The sequence below is a fragment of the Branchiostoma lanceolatum genome, chromosome 3 (genome assembly GCF_035083965.1).
Source record: "Branchiostoma lanceolatum isolate klBraLanc5 chromosome 3, klBraLanc5.hap2, whole genome shotgun sequence".
Classification (NCBI taxonomy): domain Eukaryota; kingdom Metazoa; phylum Chordata; class Leptocardii; order Amphioxiformes; family Branchiostomatidae; genus Branchiostoma; species Branchiostoma lanceolatum.
The window spans coordinates 24,137,656-24,156,768 of record NC_089724.1 but is presented as its reverse complement, the minus strand read 5'-3'; the positions used below and the strand labels follow the sequence as shown (position 1 = coordinate 24,156,768).

Below are 19,113 nucleotides of genomic sequence, written 5' to 3'. Positions count from 1 at the left end.
CAAAGGTCAGTAGGCTATCACACTCAGTAATGAGGGGTATTAGTTTGTAATATTTTTTCCACATCTTGTCACTAGTAAATCTGATGTAGTATGGTGTCATCACAAAAATCAGATAAGATTATATTTATATTATTACTCTGCTATCTTGATCTTTTCTTATATCACATATCACTAAAGTGCATATTAAAGCCGGCAACCCATGTTTAAGTGGTATGTTCCTACGCGCCGGTGGAGGAATGCAAAGTCCTGTTCCGCGCTACTTTATGTCACAGTGTCAGCTTCTTGTCGTCAAGACAGTTAACGTTGGACTATCAAGACTGTGTGCAGGTAAGGAACCCATGTGTGGAGTACTCAAGACAGTCATGTGTATATATAAATGTATCTAGTACGGAATCCATGTGTGCATGCTTTTGAATACAGTAGAGTTCAACTCTCCAAGCAGCTGAGGATGGGTTCCGGCATGTTTGTGACGTTTGGCGTTTTTGTCGGGCTTTCTACTTGGTCTTTTTTTTCCCCACAAATCCGATAGAGACAAAATAAAAAAAGGCAAAGTAGAAAGCCCGACAAAAACGCCTAAAAACACGTCAAAAACCTGCCGGAACCCATCCTATGCTGTAGATAGTGTTACTTTTACCAGAGCTCGGAAAAGACTGTAAGCTGACTCAAAACAGGTGTAACAGTTGGGATCAACCTCCACTAACTGACCAGTCTAACCGGTCCGGACCTTTTAGCCTAGTGGTTAGCGCGTTGAATTCCCAAGCCGTGTGGATCGGGATCGGCGTGACTTCGAATCCCGGGAGCGGCGTACTCGCCCCTTTGGGTTTAAATTACACAGGCATAAAACTTATCTATTGTTATTTGGTGGCTAAAGGGGCTGACTGAAGGACTTTTGTTCACGGATGTTGTAAGTCCTGTTCAACCGCTTGTTAAACCTTGATGCGAACTTGGTTGTCAGCCCTTGGCATCTACATAGAAACAAATTGTTTATGAACAACACGTACGGGGGAAGTCTGTTTAAGCCGTTAAATACTGTAAATGCATTTAAGTGTGTGGGGATTTAATTCTGCTGTTTCACAGTCAGTAGCGTTGTATTATGCTTCATGACAGGTAACATGTCCCCGTGGCGCAAGCGGTAACGCAACCCCGCTGCTTTGTCATCTGGATCAAATACCATGGATCTTAGGGCCCGAGTTTGGGGTCGACTCCAGCTCGGACATGTTGTAAGGGATTGCATTCGTCATTTCGGATGGTGACGTAAAGCCGGCAGCCCCGTGTATGAGGGATCTTCAGGCATTAGCCTCAAGCGTCAAACCTCTGCATGTAAAAGAACCCAACACACTTGTAGAGAAGAGTAGAGTAGGGGTGACCCGGTGTGCTTGGCCAAAAACGCGAGCCGTAGCTAAGCCGCATTGCACTACCACTAGCTACTTGAAAAAGCATCATGCTTCACCTCAAATGAGGATGCTTGAAACAAAACAAAAAACAAAAAAAAAGGTTACTGTGCCTCCTTGGTTTCATCAAAGAGGTTACAGTATGTACTCCTTGGTTTCATCGACTACGCAATGACCAAAGAACGTTTCTGTCTTAGTGTGTGCATCTGTCTGTCTGTCTGCATGTGCATGTGTGTATTTCCAGCACCTAGAGTACAAGTCTACTAGTAGCAAAATGATTGACGTTAAACAAGACAACAACAGATTTCTGTGTGTTTGTGTGACTGTAATTGTTTCTGTGTGAGTGTACATTTGTATATGTGTGCATGTGTGTGTCTCACTGTCTGTATAATGTCTGTGTGTGTGTCTGTGTTTTTTTGTGTGCTTATGTCTATCTGTGTGTTTCTTTGAATCCCAACACATATGCATGACTTTTGTGTACAGTGCAGCACTGCCATATTACTGGTATATCCTCAGTGGCAGTGCTGCTATATCTGTGTTGGACTGTAATGTACAGTAGAATCCGCTTAACTGCACCACGCATTTGTCAGCGTTTTTGGTGCAATTATCCGGCTGGTGCAATTATGCGAAATGCCCAGCTGGACCGTACCACCATGGGCGGGGGGTGTATTGTTAGTCAGAAACACTAGCACAAAGAAAATAGACGAAATTATGCAGTTATTAACTTTATTTACGTATTCAAGGACATGTACTGTACAAAAATCTTGTAAAGTTTACCATGATACTGTACAGATTAAACTTAACATTTTTTTGCTTCCTCACAGATGTTTAAATCAGTAGCTACACGTAACGTTACATGGGAGGCATTCTGAAACATCGTCATGGGATAACAGTTTCTGTGTTACATTACGTAGAGTACAGTTGTCGATTTACGTACATCATGTACCGCAATGAAACTAGAAATTCAAACTAGAACTTGGTTACTGATTACGGTTCAGCCCAGTGTAGTTCCCCCGTCTCATGTCTGGACAGATTTGACTGTCGGCACCATGGTAGTGAATTGTACAGTGTATCAGGAATGCAGGAAGTTTCTAGGACGCGGATTCAGCCAGATGATCACGTTAGCACCGCACCGCCAAAAGCGACTGTTATGTCCGCCTACACGTCTGTAGCCCTTGCCGAGCCTCTATTGTTTCCGACTAGATGTAACGTTACATAAAGACGCCGGTCTTTTATTATCGGCAGCAGTATGTAGCGCTGCCGCAAACCTCAAACCACCGACAACACCCCATGCCATCCTTAACGCGAAATCAAATCCACGCGAACTTGAATGCATTCACAGTAATAAGACAGTAGTACAGGTAGAGACCAATCTTAATTATTGAGTACAGCATGCTGTCTGCCAAAGCGCAATGCCGCCTTTGGTAGGCGTGCGTCTCTTGATGGTGCCGACACGCCCTGGACCCGCCCGGGACCTCCCATACGATTCCAATCAACGTGACTGTCAATGGAGACCGCCTTCTTTTGTAACTCAAAAATAGTTTTAAACATATTGGCGGTATTGCGCCTTTACACCGGCAGGTATCGGCTCATTTGTACCGCGTTTGCCGTTTTTTAGCGCACCTTTTTAGTTTACTTGTCGAGGATTTTGGAAAAAACTTGGTGCAGTTATCCGAAATTGGTGACAATGCGCGGTGCAGTTATGCGGAGTCACTAACAATGCAGTGAATGGGAACCGGTTTGGGATTTTGGGATTTGGTGCAATTAAACGGAAGGTGCGTTTATCCGAGGTGCAATTAAGTGGCTTCTACTGTACTAGTAATCAAAGCGGTACTGTACTAAAGGTTTCTGTGTGCCAAAAGTAATGTAAGAGTTCTGTATGAAAAACTCAAAAAACTTTTAATACAAGGTATCATTCTATTTACAACATACAATACTTGACTTTGTAAAGATTCATGGCTTATTAGTAATCTATAAATGGGTGCTGTGCCCCCAAGCCCTTAACAGTGGTAGAAATACTTTTTTTCCAGTGCTCTGCAATATTGCAGAATGTCAAAATTTGTTCTGCAATTTGAAAAGATTTTCTGCAAATATGCAAGCCTCCAAACTACAACCTTCTCAACGTAATACCTAAATATTTATATCATATTTAGCTTTGCAACAATGCTTCTCTCACTCTATCTTTGATTTTTACAAGCAAAGTTTGAAACAGGAAAAAACATACATGTGTGTGAAAAATTGAGAACCATTGAATCCCGATGCTGATTTTTTCATTCTGCAAAATTGCAATTTGAAATTGTTTCATTTTTCTTCTGCAATCTTGAAAATCTTTCTCCAAATTGCAGACTGCAGGTGGGTATTTCGAACACTGCCTAACCACGTGCCCCTTAATTACCCTGGAGAGCAGATCCTCTGACAAGCATAAAATTCTGATTGACCTGAGGGAAGCTATACTACTGGGTCACTTTTGGCCACAGTCCTCAATTGTGACCTCAGGCTGACAGTAATTTTGGCCCTCAGGAAGTCTTAGAATACCACATTTTAACTCACAATTCTATAGAAATCCCTCGCAATCCCTTGCAATTTTGTTTCCCCAAGAAAAAAAACGGATTAATTACATTAACGTTATATCATATAACATTATAATGTTAAAGTTGTCAAATTTTGTTCTTCAGTATTTATGGACAAATGATAGAAATACTCTCATGCATCAAAGGATTACTAGTAGTATACAATTGTAACGCTGATACTAGCATGAGTGTGAGAAAATGCTATTAATCCTATTTTAGTCTGGAAGCACCCATTGTCCAATTACATATAGGTTTTAGCTGATAGGAGCATCTTGCTCCAATCAAATTGACACACAGGTTAGAATTATATTCATATTGAACAATACCAAACCAAGATAAAGCCCACTGTTACAACACGTCAAGATCAAATGTACATGTCCATTGTACACATGTCAAATTGTCAAATTGTCGTTGTCAATCTAACAAAACTACTACAATTTCTTTTAACTGTAAAACTTTTTCTAAATCTAAACCATTGACTAACATCATAGTCTGTACATTTGAAGAAGATGACACAGAAAAACCGGTCGTGACAGGCTGAATAAAAGTTATAAACAGGAAATATGCGGCTCCAGATGTCTCACTGAGGGATGACTGCAGTTAGCTGAGGAATGAATTTACTTTACTTTACACGTTGGCTACATATACAATGTACTTCTGGGGAATTCGGCCCCCATATACAATATTTTGTAGAATGTTATCACATTTCTTCACCTCAAGCTGCATGACACCAAAATATAGCATTTTCTGATTATATTTCTCAACAAAAATAATAGTACATTAAATTTTGTATTATTCCATTCACATACACTTAATGTAAACCCTTCTCCTGTTATTGAACCATCAAAACCAATCATTCTTCAGACTCGGGCATGACTTTTTGTCTCCATGTGATCCCATTGATTGCGACTGTACGTAATACTGAACACAGCAACCAGTTTGGAACAAAGATAAGGAAAAAATGTACTCTTCATAACCTGTAAATTGTGAATCATATAGTATCTTGCCAATTGCAATGAGTCAATGACAAGAAATCATGATGATTAGACATTATTTGTTTCTGAGTCTCTAAATCATCTCGAACCCTGAGCTTATAATAAAGAGCATATCCTGTCCTCACTAACTGATCTACAAATAAATGTAGATTTAGGGATCAGCACCTATGTGTACTAGTAGATACATGTATTTGTGTACTAAGTAGGGCTACTACGTGAAGATACAGTAGAAGCCACTTAATTGCACCTCGGATAAACGCACCTTCCGTTTAATTGCACCGAATCCCAAAATCCCAAACCGGTTCCCATTCACTGCATTGTTAGTGACTCCGCATAACTGCACCGCGCATTGTCACCAATTTCGGATAACTGCACCAATTTTTTTTCAAAAATCCTCAAAAAGTTAACTAAAAAGGTGCGCTAAAAATCGGCAAACGTGGTACAAATGAGCCGATACCTGCCGGTGTAAAGGCGCAATACCGCCAATATGTTTAAAACTGTTTTTGAGTAACAAAAGAAGGCGGTCTCCATTGACAATCACGTTGATAGCGATCGTATGGGAGGTCCTGGGCGGGTCACGGGGCGTGTCGTCACCATAAAGAGACGCACGCCTGCCAAAGGCGGTATTGCGTTTTGGCAGATACAGCACACTGTACTCAATAAAGATTAGTCTCTACCTGTACACTGTCTTATTACTGTTAATGTATTTAAGTTCGCGGGGATTTGATTTCGAGTTAAGGATGACATGGGGTGTTGTCGGAGGTTTTAGGTTCGCGGCAGCGCTATATTCACATACTGCTGCAATAATAAAAGACCGGCGTCTTAACGTACATCTAGTCGGAAACCGCACAGCGACTCGGCAAGGGCTACAGACGCGTGGACGGACATAGCAGTCGCTTTTGACGGTGCGGTGCTGACATGATCATCTGTCACATTCTTTTATGGCAGAGCTGAATCTGCGTCCGAGAAACTTCCTACATTCACCTGAAGGATGTCTACGTGGGTTCGGCTCTGCTATAATGAGAATGGGCTGTCACTGATCTAAGTCATCTAACCATATCTACCCACTGGATACGTAGTACAGTACATTGTACAGTAATTCACTACCGATGTACACAGTCTAATCTGTACAAACATGACAGGGGCCTCTCTGGCGCTTACTGATTTCACTCACGGTGTCCTGAAATGTCTTTCCTGAGAATTTGAAATTTACTGTTTCAATACATAAACGTGGCCCTAACAAGAGGTGGAATCTACGGTGTTACCGCACTGTACCTGTATAACGAAAGCTTTCTAACACTTAGATGCGTGCTAACAAGTTCATGGAGCACACCGAGGTTTATAAACTATTCACCTCCTGTATGATACAGTGTACTACCGGTCCAGCAGGGCAATTTCGCATAATTGCACCAGCCGGATAATTGCACCGAATACGCTGGCAAATGGGGTGTGCAGTTAAGCGGATTCTACTGTACTATATTTATTGTACACTTAGTATGTTCTTGATAATTGAGTGTCAGAAAAGATTATAAAACCTTTGTTCTCTTGTAAAGTTTAAGTTAGCAATTCCATATTCAAACTCTGTCTTAAGAGTGGCAGTATATTTGTAATAAGCCTAGGTTTAGCTGACATTCTTTTTCTTCTTTATTTTATGTTGTGCAGCGAAATTTTTTCTCTACACCAAAGCTTTTTGGGTACATACACCAAATTGTACCTATTGCCATAAATGAATTTCGGGCCGTGTAGAATTCCTCCTTTAAACAATTTCTACTGACTAACCCTGTAAACATGAATACAATCTGGTGTCGGCACGCTACCACAGCAGGGAGAAAGTTAACAGCTAAATGGATCTACTCCAAGAGCACATCAAAACGGCCGATGTTGGATTCACGTCTGGAAGAGACGTCAGAAGATCGTCTCCCTCCAGAAGACACATCGGCTGAAGATCGTCTCCCTCCAGAAGACACATCGGCTGAAGATCGTCTCGCTCCTGAAGCCTGCTGACCAGTACTGCTGTTGACACTGTACTGTAGAAATCGAAAACAAAACTGTCAACCAATACTGTAGGATAATCTACCATAAAGTTAACACAGCAGAGCAGTATGATAGTAGGTTCATTGAAGTTTGCAGTGATTAATTTTCACAGCAAGGTGAAAATCAAGTGTAAAAATCAATCTTTAATTGTAGCTGAAACAGTTATTTATAATAGTAGGAAACCAATGGGAGACAGTTGTTTGTGGCTTTAGTGTGAGCAGGAAGAGTTCATCGCAATAAGTACAGACTTTAAAAATCTACAAACATGTCAAGATTTCAAAGATGGCATCCGGAAAATATTAAAGGGAATCTTTAATCATGATAATTTAGGTGTATGTGGGTGTGTTAATCAATGTAAAGTGTTATTGCGTGTGTTTATTTTTTTTTATTTATTAGTATATTTATGTGTGTGTGTGTGTGTGTATAGTTTTATTTGTAGCTATGTGAGTGTATGTATGAGTGTGTGTGTGTGTGTGTTGTATGCATGTGTACATGTCTGTGTGTCTGTGTATATGCATGTCTGTGCATGTGTGTGTGTGTGTGTGTGTGTGTGTGTGTGTGTGCATGTGTGTGTGTGTGTGTACAGAAAGGTTTGTAATACTAATAGGTTTTGCTGACATTCTACTTTTCGTGTAACTTACCCTCGGCCTGTCTTGTTTCAGTTTGAGTGTCTCTCCCACCAGCTGACGGAAGGTTGGGCGCCGGTCTGGGTTTCTTTCCCAACACCACCTCATCAACCTGTACCTGTCAGCGAAAATCAAACAACAAATTAAATTTAGAGGACTGAATACATTTATGAAGGTAAGGCATCCAGGTAAGCAATATTCTTACTTAAGAATCTTTACTGATTTTGTTTGTTTTTTCTTTGAAAATTCAAGAGATAAAAGGTTTGTTACAAAATTAACCATTCCTACACCTAAACACCTAAAGAAAGGGAATCTTAGAACACCCAACTAACCAAGTTGAACCAACAAACAACAACCTAACTGACCAACGAAGAAAGGATTTCAAATTTTTCTAGTTTCTTAGAGTAACACAATGTCATGTACAATCAATGGATCTGATATCCAATACTTTGTTAAGGCTTACATCTCCTCGGTACAGTTCCTTGGTTTGGGCATGCGGTAGCCTCTTTTCAGCTCACACTGCACTTGCATCGCATCCATAGCAGGATACGGTCGTCCTCCTGAAAATGTTAAACATAATCATACAGAGATTTATAGAAATAAAACAGGCCGACACGGTTTCTTTACCAACTTCCTTCATAAAAGAAAAGTGGCCAGATTTAAAGCACCAGTGAAATGAAATTTCCTCTATCATTCACATAAAAATTTGGTCTTCTCTGGAAATGTCTGATAAGGCCACAACAATTTAATTTCTTGGTTAATAGATTTTTTTTTAAACTTTAGCACGTCGACATCATTAAAACAGGAAGCTATAGGGTGAAAACTTGCACCTGACCCTGTTCACTCCCTTAAACTGTGTCACCACTTTCCTCTTGATCTGAGATTCTGTTATCATGTTGATTTTCCAATCTAGCATTTTTTCAAAAATTCCGTTAACCAAGAAATTGAATTGGTATGGTCTACTAGTAATGTATGTTGTCTTTAAATCAATTGTTTACTGTGTGCACTAGCTTTTGTTGGACAAAATAACAATGGGTTGTGACGTCACAGAAAGGACTAAAATAAGTACTATCCATACTAGCCAATGGATACTTTCAATGGTACGGTACGCTAATTTGTTTCTAAATTAATATAATTATAGTGGAACTATATAAAAAGCTTACCTAGTGTTGCCAGTTCCCACAGCACGATGCCAAATGCCCAGACATCACCCTTTGTGGTAAACTCTCCTTCGTACAGAGACTCTAAAGACATCCAGAACACTGGGAGAGGTCGGCTCTAACCATGTTGGAAAAAGAGTTAATATAATTATAAGCTGTGGTTTATGCAGTAGAAATTGATAATGTCTATGACTTTCTGAATGATATTGAAAGGTGAGGTGAAGAAAGTGTTTTTCTGTAGATGACGTGTAGCTTCTATTCCAGCTAAGATATAATCTATCATATCTATCAATCTAAACAATTTACATTGTGCACTAATAGTATTACATGTACATATATAACATACACATTCATGTACATGTTGTACTAGTAAGTATATTGAACCACTCCCAGTCACCAACCATTTTCCTCAGTCCTTTGACTCAGGTTGTTGACACTAAGTTTGACTATACAGTGAAACCTGTGCTAGTACTTACGTCTAGTGACCAGCTCTACATAATTATATAAGGACCACCTGACCAATATGACCACATTTTGTGTCCCTAATATTATAATAGGATGATTTTTCCCATTGAAACAAGCATTACGAATCCTGTCTATATAGTAACCACCTGACCAGAATTTATTGGTGCCCTGAGTGGTCTTCTTTGATATTTGATTATTGTTTTGACTGCACATTGAAAACTGCTCAATGTCTATGCCTTACCTTGTCCTGGATCACGTAGGACTCGCTGTCGTACATCGCCCTGGCAAGTCCAAAGTCGCTCACTTTACACATGAACTCGTCATCCAACAGGATGTTACGGGCTGCCAGGTCCCGATGCACAATCTGTTGTCAACGTGGAAAACAGTCTTGTGGTTAAACTAAGAGCAATTAGACTAGTACTCAATAGACATGAATGTGGAAGCTTGCGTAGCTTTCGAATGGTACCCACCATTCTTCTTCAGCTTTACGACAAGGGGTCGTCACATGACACGAGAGTGTTGTAGATGGGGGGAGACGGTAGCGGCCTTAGTTGCGGTTTAAGGTTAGGGAGCGGGATCTGATGTCATCTTGTGGTTCTTTCGTGTTCCACTTGTAGTAAACTTTGGAGAGGTAAAAGGCAGTGGAAGGAGACGGATAAGCACCTGTCTTCCAATACCGTGCCCAGGACACATTGGATAACAACCCTCAACCCCCTACGGCCTCAAAAAAGTCCATGGGACTACCTTTACTCAGTCTAACAGACTGTTCTAGAAAGTTAGACTTACCTTTTGACTCTCCAAGTAGCCCATTCCCCTGGCTGTGTCGTGTGCAAATGCGGCCAGTTGTTTGGGAGTGAGACAAAGCTGGCCCCTGTGGTCGCCTGGGCAGGGCCCGTCGCTGTGGAAGTCATCATGGTGCTTCCTCAGGAACTTGGCAAGGTCACCGTTCTCCATGTACTCCATGATGAGCAACAAGGGATCTGTCAAGGGCACGGGGCAATCAGAGATGGCAGACTTCACCCCTCTACCGACAGTGATTTGCTAGCAATTTCTAGTCCCTCACAAAAATAGCAGCACTGACTTTTTCTGAGGACGTATGGCAATTTGCATTCGTTTATGAAAACTGGTAATTGGTTTAGATAAGTGAATGAATAGCATATAAAAGAGTAGGGGTCCTTCCCACCAGTGTGAGTTGTTTATAACCCATACGTACAGTCCTATAGCCACAACTGGGGAAATTACTGCCATAATGAGGTCACTAGTAAGAGTGCTTATTAAACTTTAAAGGCTGCCATTACGGAACCTTACGATTTAGCTTTGCCATTTGTAAACTTCTCAGCCCATCCAATAACAAAAACACAGTTTTTAATGTACATATGCATGTGATAACATAGTAGACATGGAGATAGAGTGATCAAACATACAACTTTACAGTTTACTAGTATATATAGGTACTAGGGGTGGATACCGGTTCGCTGGACCTGATTCGGACCTTTATAACATCCAAGAACCGAGTCCAAAAAACCTGAAAGCCAAAAACCTGAGTCCAAAAAAAACAAAACAAAGACAGTACAAATATATTTTTCTATTTTGTTTGATAAGAAGCGTTTTGAGTCTTCCCTGTGACAAAAAAGGCATTTAAAATAAGTGCAACATTCAAATATCAAATACTGGTTTATCTTGAAAGTCTTCTCACCAAGAAACTTATAGTCGTGCGTGTCAGTATTATTCTCTATGCTTGATATTGGTCTAATAAAACAAAACATCAACTGGACAGGATTAGGTCCAGGTTCAGGTCCGGACCTGAACCTAAATCTCTGGACCTAAACTTGGACTTGGACCTTATTAAGCCGAACTGGTATCCACCCCTAGTAGGTACTGTACCTGATATGGTACAGCATCCCAGCATCCTGACCAGCTGGCCATGGTGCAGTTTACTCATGACTCGCTGCTCCTTCACAAAGTCATCCTGGGCTTTCTGATCTGTACACGTCAATCACAAGCTGATTATTATGATTGGATTAGTATCTGTACGTAAGAAACGTTGACGAGCAACACTTACTAACAATGTTATTACAGCTGGATGTACTGTCAAAACAAGTACATGTACCGTAAAATTCCTAATTACGTACGCACCCCTCCTAACGTACGCACACCCGATTTGGGGACGATTGCGGGCCTGACTCAGTGAGTTGAAACGTTCAGGGGAAAAACCCTCCTAACGTACGCACCCCCTCTCCAGCATTTCGGTGGACAGTTAGAGGTTGACATGATCATCCTTCCGATGATATTTACCAACTTAAATTAAGGGTTACTGAGAAAATGTTTCTGGGTAGAAAATGTCAAACAATTTATTATGTATTATTTATTCTTTATTACTGATTATGTGGTAACATTCCACACTTCATTTGCATGAAGATGTACTGTACTCTCTCAAGCTGATATGCGATTTTTTGAGGAAGAACCCCTCCTAACGTACGCACCCCGACTTTGGCGTCAGCCTGGAGAACCTGCTTGTGACTTGAAAGTGTGTTCACGTAAATAGGGATTTTACGGTAGTAAGAAATAAGTCTTGTTGTATGATTCCCAGGTGAAGTCAATCTGTCAGTGACTAAACCTGATTTGCTCGCACTCTTAATCGATATCAATGATATTTCTTGCGCAGTGTGTTTGTTGACACATCTTGGACATATCTTTTTGTACATGTGGTTCTAATGCAACTAATTTGCGATAAATAAAGAATACAACACGCTGTATTCCGTATCACCCGAGGTACCAGCCTGACCGCGGGTCGGATCGCCCTCCGGCCGTATATATACCTCCAGTTCTAAGTGTCTTGATGGCCACTGTCCTCCACTGTTCCTGCCGGTCGATCCCGTACGCCTCCCCTTTGTAGACTTTACCGAATTGTCCGCTCCCCAGCTCACGGATCAGTTTGATGTTCTCTTCCGGCACCTCCCACCCGTCGGCTATCCCGGCGATGGACTTACGAGGGCTGCGACGAGTTGTCGGTCTGTCGATGTCCACGTTCACGTAGTCTTGGCTGGGGGATCGCGTCTGACGCTGGAAAAGCAAGACCCAATATTGATATAACTAAACCATGCATGCAAACAAAGGAATTAACTTTTAGAACATGTACATTGTACGCACTAAATCTAGACTTGTTGTGTTACAAATGTTAATGTATCATTTATAATACTGGTTCTAACTAATTATAAGTCTAAGGGTCTAAACAATCTCTGATGTATTTACCTATTTGTACGTAAGGGATATCTCCTCCTAGAATATAGTTGAATTTATCTATGGGATGGAAATTCAATGTATTTAATTTGAATTCTTTGGATTGAGCGGAAAGGAAGGCAAAGATCTAGCTTAAAGTTTGATGGTTTATCTTGAATGTATGTACAGTATACTAGTAAGTGGATTTGTGCAGGTATAGATATCAGAAATACCTGCACAGCTCCAACTTTACCTGTTCTAAACTGTATATGCGGGACTTCGTGGTATTTCGAGCCCTGAAATATTATCTTGCCATTTTCATACATCTTACATAATGATTACCTAATATGTTTTTCAATTCAATATTCTTTGCTCTACAGCTATCTTGTAGACTTCTTTAAAAAATCTGACATTCTTTAATTGCAATCACATTAGAAACAAATTACCGGTACCCCTGTTTGAAAGACTGGGTTCTCTAGATCTAGATCTCGAGCTCTCAGCTGACCGTCCAGAGCTCTGTCTTGAAGATCCTCTCTCCTTCTCCTCTTTCTAGCTCTCCACCAGCAGTACAATGTGGTGATGATAGCGATGGCCAGTGCATTCAGTCCGATAGCCAGACCTAACAACACAATGGCATAATAACATACGTTGTACTGTATATCCTATCAAGCATACATACTTTTCAAACAGTTGTACCCTGTGAATATTATCAATGCTGTCATAATAAGTTATGTTCATAATTTATCAATATTACTATTCTAAGGAATATGTAATCTTATGTGGTAATGTTAAATTGTATGTAGTTTAGCATACTGTTGTACATTGTAGTTGCAAAATTTGCAGCCTCTTGGAGTAAAATACATGTATTTTTTTAATTTTCATCTATTGGTCTGACTGTGAATGGCATACAGCCAGGACTTCCCGAACTAGCCAGGGGCTTTTACAAAGGCCTAGCTCTTCTGACAATATGAAACAAAATTTGAACAAAGAACAATTTCAAATTCAGTTAGCTGAGCATCCACATAACATTGAAATGCAACTTTAAGGTTCTGTATTGTAGCAAATCCTTTTGTTTAAACCGATAGTCATAAACCAGAAGATTGCTAGTAATCGTAAACAGTAAATTAAATTTTAAAGGCATCCAGAGCATTTTATGAGACTTGAAAACTGGAAATATTCTAGTTGCTGTTATCTTTATGAAATTGACAATTAATGCCACTGTTTACCACATTTGTGTTCGAATTTCCTATCAAAAGTGCGCAAAAACGGCACAAAAACAATCTACATGGTGATATTTTAGTTTCACGCGCCTACTGTAGATACTGTAGATACCGTCAAAACGTAGAAATGCAAAATAGAAACCTAAAAATTCAAATATTTGACTGACATGCAGTCACTCTCTATTTGGTCGAACTGCTAATTGTGATGGACGGTCAGGATCAGTCTATTAGGGCTTGGATTTTCTATCAGTACTCACCACACAACGACATCATATCTTGCTCATTCAATTTTGATATGTAATGGTAAAGCAGGGCTCGAAAATTCATCTTTGGGAATAGGTGCACTGGTGCACCCAACTCAAAAAAGTGGGTGCACAGAAAGAATTTTGGGTGCACCAGATAAAATAAAGTTGAGTGTTCTTCAGAATATAATAACAAAGTTTATCGCTGCTGCCTAATTCTATAGCTTACTTCAAAATTTCAAACAAATAATATGTTAAATAAAGTATAGCAAAAAGTTATCATGCTGTTTTTTATACTTAGATTTCAAGAATATTCTGTATACCAGTATACTATAGTACCTTAACCCTATAGGCTACAAAAATATCTAGGTGCACTGGTGCACCCACAGTCAAAAATAAGTTGCACAGCTCCAATTTTGGTTGCACACAGGTGCACATGCACCCACTATTTCGAGCCCTGTAAAGTGTTATTGAAGCTTACAATGTATACATGTATAGGAATGACTAGAAATTTGAGTTTTTTTATTCAAGTTTCAAGCCTCATAAAATGCTCTGGATGCCTTTTTTTAAGACAAAGGTAAAGCAGTCATCCTCAATATTTGAGGTGAAGCATGATGCTAGTGGTAGTGCAATGTGGCTTCACTACGGCTCGCCTTTTTTTTGGCCAAGCCCACCGGATCACCGCTACTCTTAATTCTTATCCATAAGACTGTGTGTTTGGTTCTTTGGGGAGGATATGGGTAGAGAAATAATTTTAAAGCTTTCTGCATCAGACTTAAAGCATTAAGTATAGATGGACAAGTCATGTAACTTACCTATGGCAACCCAGTTTTCTGAAGAAGGAACATCAGTTGTTTGTGGTGTAGTAGGCATTGTACTGGTGGTCATCATCATTGTGGTTCTTTGGTTTGTTGTAATTTTTGTAGTAGTTTGCTGGACCGAAGATAAGGGAGTTGGGCTTCCATTTGTTGCAGTTTGGTTGGCTTGAACAGTAGACAGTTGCGACATCTTGCTTTTCACTTGTGAACTGCAGGTGTGGGAGTAATTACAGGAACAGGAAGTTAGGCTGTGGACTAGAATGTTCAATCTGAATCAAAAACAACAAACAGGACCCAAGTGTACTTAGTACAGATGTGGGATGATCCTGGCACATTTGTACTATCCATGACCAATTAATAACCTAGCTGACATGTACTCATCTAACCTATTTCTTGCAAAGATTTCCAACTCATTTGTAGAAATGAAAAACGACCCTACTTATTTGCAACTGAAAGATATTAGAAACAAACAATAAGCTTAAGAGTAACTGGAATATTTTGAAATATCTGTACAATGTAGATAGAAACTCACAACATGGCTAATAACTGATTTCAGATTTCTGAAGTGTTTCTGCTATATTCTATGTATCATTTTGCATGTTTGAAATTTGGACAAGCATTGTACCACAACTGTAGTACAAGGCCTAGTGACAGTGAATGTTTTATAAGCAACCACTAAAAGTTTCAAAAACCATTTCAAAGTTATCAGACTAATGCCAAAAGAGGAGTGCCAAAAAAATTCCATGACTCATGCATATGGTACAGTCATGCACTTACAATAGCCACCTCTCCTTTTAACCACTAATAAATTGAAGAACACTGATCTTATAATAGTTCAGACTAATATGTTTAGTATTCAAAAGTCTCCTTTGTAAAGTAGTAGATCAATTTTATTAGCCTGGGTGCCATCCAATTACTACTATGGGGCTCCAACGTTCTTTTTTCAAGGCAGCGAGTGTAGGAGCCTTGGTAGAAATTGGATGGCACACAGGCTACAATTCTATCATAACAGCTTTTACTTTAAAATCAATTAAAGGCCCGACTGATTTAACTTGTTGGTTCTAGGATTAATAAAATCTTGCAGAAGAGGTATATCAACATGAAATCAGATTCTGACAGAAAAGTCTGTTCCTCGATATACAAAGTTTTAGAAGTGAATGTAGTCAAATTCAAGTTTTCATCCTAGCCCTCTCTTATCATCTTGACTGTCTGTTTGCTGAGTTTTTGCTTCAAAATTTCTGCAAAAACAAGAAAATGAATTGGTGTGGCCTAAATTGCTAAATGATACCATATTTGTTGGAAAAGTGAATCTTTATACAGTCATTTTTTGTTAATATGTCACAGCTGTGATCCAATTCTTCCAGCTATGGTGTATTTTTGGCCAAACTTACTTCCTCCTCGTGACATATGTCCAACCCTGCCACTGTTGTTTGTAGTTAATCACTACAAATGTTTAGAATCAAATACTAGTCACTGTTAGGCAATTTGTAAACGTACATTGTATCTTAAAGATTACAAAAAATGGGATAAAGTTCTTACCGTCTGTGGGAGTCTGCCAACAATGTCTGTTGTTAGTTGTTTGAAGGTCACAGGTGAACTCAGGTGTGGTGGTGTCAGAGAATGTTAATTCATCTCAGATCAAACCTGTTGGACCACCTATAGTCTGTACACTACTATGAATCTTGGAACTTTTGCTGTGGCTTGATTTTTGTGGTAACCTCCCCTAAACAAATTCTGGACACTGCAAATGCGTACTGTTTCAAATTTGCTATAATTATTGTTCTACAGAATTGATATATTGTTTCAACCACAAATGTAAAATTGAGAAATACATTTTCAATCCTGCTGCGAAAAAAAGCACCATGAAATTAAAGGAAATTACAGTATTGATAGAGATTGGCCTGTAGGTTACATGTAGGTGTGGTGGTGTGAGTCACCTATTGGACCACCTAACTTAACAAGTAGGTAGTATCGAAAGTATAGAATGGCCTTAAGCAGCAAATTTAAAGACCCCGGTTGGTGCTACCTTATATGAAGGAGAGAAGGACACTTTAAAATAATCCTTGTAAAGAGCTAACAGGGTATAAAATAATATCCTGCCTTACAACCACAGTTTGCTGCATGTGGTCAAAATTTTCATAGTCTTCTGGCCTAACATATAAACTGAACTCTTCTCAGATAGCATTCAGATATCTTATTACCTTCGCCTGTTTTCGTCAGTGTTTGTGTGTCCTTCCTTCCTTCCTTCCTTCTGTGAACACAATAACCCAAGAAGGCCAGGATGGATTGTCTTGATACTTGGTATGTGGGTAGGTCTTCTTGAGACCTCAAAATGATTAGATTTTGGGCCCTCTAGCGGCATGTAGTGGTACTGCAGTGGAACGTTTTTGTATTCTGGACATGCTATGGTCATGATTTTTAGTGATACTAGTAGATAGCTCTTGCTTCTAATAATAGGTATTCTGTCAGCTGTAGAATGGATAATTTACATAGTACATGCAAGGTCATGCAAAAACAACTTATGCCACACTAATTCGATTTGTTGGTTTTGGGATTTGCTGAGTTCTTAATATCATGATTGGAATTATCATTATTATATCTACATAATACATTACATGTACTTGCAATAAGCCTTCAGGTATGTTTTATTCAATAAAATGATCAGCTTATATTTTGTCTTGCAGGTACAAGATAAGTCATGAAAGATGAGGTGCAGAAAGAGAAGGTTTTGGATACGGGTGAGGTCTCAGATACCGGCCATCCCAAGAGCACTGACAACTTCTCCAAGACAGTCTCCATCTTTAAGGAGTTCCTGAAGGTTTCCTCTATCCTCGTCCCCAGCCCGTACGTCACAGCGGCGCGTATCGTCATCGAGAGAACGTTGGACATCGCCGAGCATCCGGACAGGTACCCAAGTTTCGTGCAGCAGTCCCGGGAAGCTCTCATCACTAGAAGTCAGAATGTCGTTAACTTCGCCAACTTTGTCACCTACAGACAGAGAAGAAAGCGTTCCCAGAGACATCCTGGGCATGCAAAGGACGTGGACTGGGAGGGGGTAATAGAACTGGTCCAGAAACTGCTTCTCAAGATCAAGAGAATCACTGAGCTGACTCAAGAAGTCGTCATCGACCGTACGGACTTGAGAAACCTTGAGGATTCCGTCTCCGCAGTCCGTGACATTCTCCCGACCTTGCAGAAACTCTTGGAGGAGGTGGCAAGTCTGTCGACGGAGATTGAGACAGAAAAGGGGTACAAGATATTTCTGGCTCAGACTGAGCAGCTGTCCTTGAAAGTAGACGAGTGTGGGAAACTGTTGCAGAGAGCCAAAGATGCTGTGGAAAATCTACGGGAAGGTGTGGCGAAGAGTCGGGAGGAGGTTGCTGAGACGCTCGTGAGCGTGGTGAGGTTCGCTGTGATGAACGCCGCCGTCAGCGCTCTCACTGGGGTGCTGAGCGTTCTGGTAGAGGACTGGACCAGGTGGTTCTTACAGTTCTGCACCAGCGTTGCCGCCGCCTGTGGCGTGATGGCGATAGCAGACTACCGGTCCCAGCCAGACCTGTCCGTGCTGGCCACCGCCGTGTCTCATGCCCACAGGATGGTCGACACACTCATCACTCACCTGTCCGCCACCAGGGGCAGGATCGAGTCGTCAAAGCAGAGCGCACAGCAGCAACTTCAGGAGAAGAAGGAGGAGGAAAGAATGAAAGGAGGGTTCACGGAGACGTGGATATATGGACCAATCAGACGCCTCAGGGCAAAGCTTTGAGGAATTATTTTGTGTGTTTTATTTTTCCTGCAAGTGGAATTAATTTATTCATGAATTGCTTTGTTGGAATTGTTTTATTCAAGAAATGAAGTGTCGTATATTAGATATTTGGAGTTGGATACTCAGATTTTTTATTTGTGTTTGAATGTGAAATAGAATTTATGCATGAGTATTGTTGAATTTACACCGCTAAATGTGGTAAGGTTTGCAGTTTTCTTAAGAACTTATAATTCAGATTATTAAGAATTTTCACCTAAGAAAATATATTCCTGTAATCATTGCTTGCAATTATGTGTTAATGATGTCCAGGAAAAATGGGAACCATTCTCTCTGTTTGACAGTAGTCATTAACAGCTCTGAACTTTACATTGTTGAGCCAGTAATTCTGTTTACACCCGTGCAGAATTTTTACTTCTTTTGACTACAATACACATTATGAACGTCAAGGTAACTGTATGGCATTTTTCTCACTTCTTCCTTCATGCTTTTTTTTATATTCTACAACATTGGGCAACATCTCCTTATAGTTGCAGGAGGTCAGATGGAACTTTTCACTTTTTTCAGGGCGACAATAAAGCAATATTCATTGGTAAATTTGCTACGTCGT

At 40.2% G+C, this 19,113-nt stretch overlaps 2 protein-coding genes across 3 annotated transcripts; one reads left to right on the top strand and one right to left on the bottom strand.

Moving 5' to 3' along the window:
• Positions 1 to 6,433: 6,433 nt before the first annotated feature.
• On the bottom strand, positions 6,434 to 16,384 carry LOC136431153 (tyrosine kinase receptor Cad96Ca-like). Of its 2 annotated transcripts, none has more exons than XM_066422420.1 (11): positions 16,280 to 16,384; positions 14,738 to 14,949; positions 12,907 to 13,079; positions 12,061 to 12,304; positions 11,126 to 11,224; positions 10,028 to 10,221; positions 9,483 to 9,605; positions 8,780 to 8,894; positions 8,080 to 8,176; positions 7,632 to 7,734; positions 6,434 to 6,983 (listed from the first exon to the last, which is right to left on the bottom strand). In XM_066422420.1, exons 2-11 carry the CDS (start codon positions 14,928 to 14,930, stop codon positions 6,807 to 6,809), a joined length of 1,518 nt encoding a protein of 505 aa, XP_066278517.1. In that variant the 5' UTR covers positions 14,931 to 14,949; positions 16,280 to 16,384; the 3' UTR covers positions 6,434 to 6,806. The 2 variants fall into 2 exon arrangements, with proteins under 2 accessions (XP_066278517.1, XP_066278518.1); XM_066422421.1 differs by having other exon boundaries at positions 12,913 to 13,079.
• On the top strand, positions 7,705 to 18,957 carry LOC136431154 (uncharacterized). The gene is made up of 2 exons (XM_066422422.1): positions 7,705 to 7,791; positions 17,425 to 18,957. The coding sequence occupies exon 2, from the start codon at positions 17,439 to 17,441 to the stop codon at positions 18,504 to 18,506; it is 1,068 nt and encodes a 355-aa protein (XP_066278519.1). The 5' UTR covers positions 7,705 to 7,791; positions 17,425 to 17,438; the 3' UTR covers positions 18,507 to 18,957.
• The last annotated feature ends 156 nt before the right edge of the window (positions 18,958 to 19,113 follow it).

Bases quoted from the DNA above. Each gene is read 5' to 3' on its own strand.
- LOC136431153 (XM_066422420.1), bottom strand. From the start codon at position 14,930: ATGTCGCAACTGTCTACTGTTCAAGCCAACCAAACTGCAACAAATGGA. The intron at 13,080-14,737 runs GTAAGTTACATG...TTGTGTTGTTAG, and splicing joins AGAAAACTGGGTTGCCATAG to GTCTGGCTATCGGACTGAAT. The intron at 6,984-7,631 runs GTAAGTTACACG...CGATTTCTACAG, and splicing joins TGAAACAAGACAGGCCGAGG to TACAGTGTCAACAGCAGTAC.
- LOC136431154 (XM_066422422.1), top strand. From the start codon at position 17,439: ATGAAAGATGAGGTGCAGAAAGAGAAGGTTTTGGATACGGGTGAGGTC.